At 39.7% G+C, this 2,500-nt stretch overlaps 1 protein-coding gene across 1 annotated transcript in view; it reads left to right on the top strand.

The window, feature by feature from the left end:
* The window catches only part of LOC143021204 (uncharacterized), a 100,578-nt gene that overhangs the window by 75,543 nt on the left and 22,535 nt on the right, over positions 1-2,500 (top strand). Inside the window, exon 2 of the mRNA XM_076178545.1 lies at positions 1,907-2,039. Within this exon, the coding sequence (XP_076034660.1) occupies positions 1,955-2,039 (85 nt within the window). The 5' untranslated portion in view covers positions 1,907-1,954. The remainder of the gene's footprint in view (positions 1-1,906; positions 2,040-2,500) is intronic.

Genomic DNA, 2,500 nt, shown 5'->3' with positions numbered 1-2,500 from the left:
GTCGTGCTCAATTGCGACACTAAGTGTTTGAGAAAATTGGAGAGAATTTTCGGTGACTTGTCCAACATGGTACTTATGCATTCTTGATTCTAAGTTATAGGTTATGTCTGATTTAAACGCGACATTAGATGTGTGTTAGAAGGTTAGGAAGCATTCATTTTACCTCGTCTAACGTATCAACTTGGCTGTTATATTAATAAATAATGTGTGATTCTGAATCATAAAATAATATCGTACTTTTGTTCACCACTGTATATATACAAAACAATGATGATGTTGATGAATTAATAATAGAATTTTGTCCTCAAAATTATTTGTTTAATTTTTTCTGGTACAACATTTCGATTTTGGTAACTTTACCAAATACTTTCATATATTATGCCAAGTTATCATACATTCATTAAATGTGACGGGGCTGTAGAAAATTCCCCTGGCGACATGATTGGAAAAGGACGAGAATGGAAGGAATCGAGTGTGTCAAAAAGAATGTATACTTTGAATTGCCTACCCCCTTACAGGGTGAAAGAAAGATGCATTGTACATGTTCTCATATTTGAGCATTATGCAGTCATGGCATGTTTGGGCAATCCAAGGATATAGTTTCTCTACGCTTGAAAGAGAGAGAGAGAGAGAGACAGAGAGAGAGAGAGGAACGAGAGAGGGAGAGAGAGAGAGACATTGAGAGAGACATGGCACGCAATATATGAGGACAAAATCCGAATGTGCCCAGACCTTATATTTGATGGATGACCCGTATCGGCCCCTAATACAGATTACAGGGAAAATCAAAGGGTATCAGGTGATATATGTTTTGATTTATATTGACCTAATGTACAAGTAATTTGATGTACATTTTGGTGTAATTTACACTGCAGGACTGAAGTACTGGTTAGTTATTGTTATCATTAACAATATTGAGTTAGGTTGACTAAGTTAACTGAGTTAAGTTAATTCAGTTAAAAGCTAAGTTAAGATTATATTGGCTAGGGGGCTATAGGTAAGATGTCATCAGGAACTCTGGGCGATAGGCTGGCATTCGTTCCCCAGAACCCAGGTTACTGCGATGGAGCGTGATTGGATCGGTTTTATAGACTTAGGGAACACGTTTGCACAGGGACCGGGAAGAATTTTGACGTTATTTTCGTGGAAATGGCGCTGCTGGCTGTGGCCGGGAATGATTATTGTCACGAAGAAATGTTTTGCAAACAAGGAATCGGGGGGGGGGGGGGCTGTTTTTGTGGTGCTTAATCACGCGCGCGCGCAAACATACATACACACACAAACACACACACGCAAATACGCACGCGCACACACACACACACACACACACACACAAACACACACGGGCAAGCGCGCGCACACGCACACACACACAAACACACACATGCGCACACGCACGCACTCACACACACACACGTGTACACGCACTCACACACGCGCGCGCGCACACACGCACGCACAAACACACGCTAACACACACACGCGCGCGCGCGCACCTCCTAAGAGGTCAGACAGAATCAAATAAAAACTTCTAATAAAAACTGAGTAAATTCAACTTTATATCATCATATCACTCAACCTCAATTTGTCCCTTTTCAATCCATCAAAATTCTGTGTGTTAAAAGTGTAAATAAAAACGCATACTCGATCAATTAAGTGCCGCCCACTCAGCTGCTGATTAAGGCCCTGATCACACTAGCAGTGTTAACCGCGCGCGAAACCGCGGCGGTACCGCATATTGAAAAAAAAAACGCGGTTGTGTGAACGACTCCATTGACTCATTGTAACCGCGGTTGAAATCGCTAGTGTGAACGGGGCCCAAAAACCCCCTGTTTACAACCCAGACTGGTCGCCGAATTGATGTAAACTGACGCTTCTTCTTCTTCTTCTTCTTCGCCTTCTGCAGGCGGGTGTTGACCCCGGGATCCAGGATGCCGACGGGAACTCGGCCCTCATGTACGCCGCCGCCTTCGGCCACCGCGAGATCCTCGTCCTCGTCCTGGCCGCCTTCAGGAAGCTCCACCACGTCACGCACATAGGTAAGTGGGTACTGGTCTTGGTCGAAGGGCCGCCTCCTGTCTCCTGACGAGGCCGGAGATGAAATAAATTCATAAATGAATAGATAGATAAATAGATGAATAAGTAGAAAAATAAAAAAATAAAAAATTACGTAGGTGAATAAGTAAATAAACAAATAATTATATAAATGAATAAATAACTAGATACATAGATAAATAATGAATAAATAGATAAATAGATGAATAAGTAGAAAAAATAAAAAATAAAAAAAAATTACGTAGGTGAGTAAATAAACAAATAAATATATAAATAAATAAATAGATACATAGATAAATATATAAATGAATAAATAAATAGATACATCGATGAATGTATAAATGAACAAGTAAATAGATACATTGATAAATATATAAATATATGAAAAACAAAAATATATAAATAGGTAAATAAGTAGATAAAGAGATAAACCAATATATACAGA

The sequence above is a fragment of the Oratosquilla oratoria genome, chromosome 41, assembly GCF_046742065.1.
Source record: "Oratosquilla oratoria isolate Oo_2021 chromosome 41, ASM4674206v1, whole genome shotgun sequence".
Lineage (NCBI taxonomy): Eukaryota > Metazoa > Arthropoda > Malacostraca > Stomatopoda > Squillidae > Oratosquilla > Oratosquilla oratoria.
The sequence above is the reverse complement of the archived record's forward strand: the minus strand, read 5'-3'. Positions and strand labels throughout refer to the sequence as shown.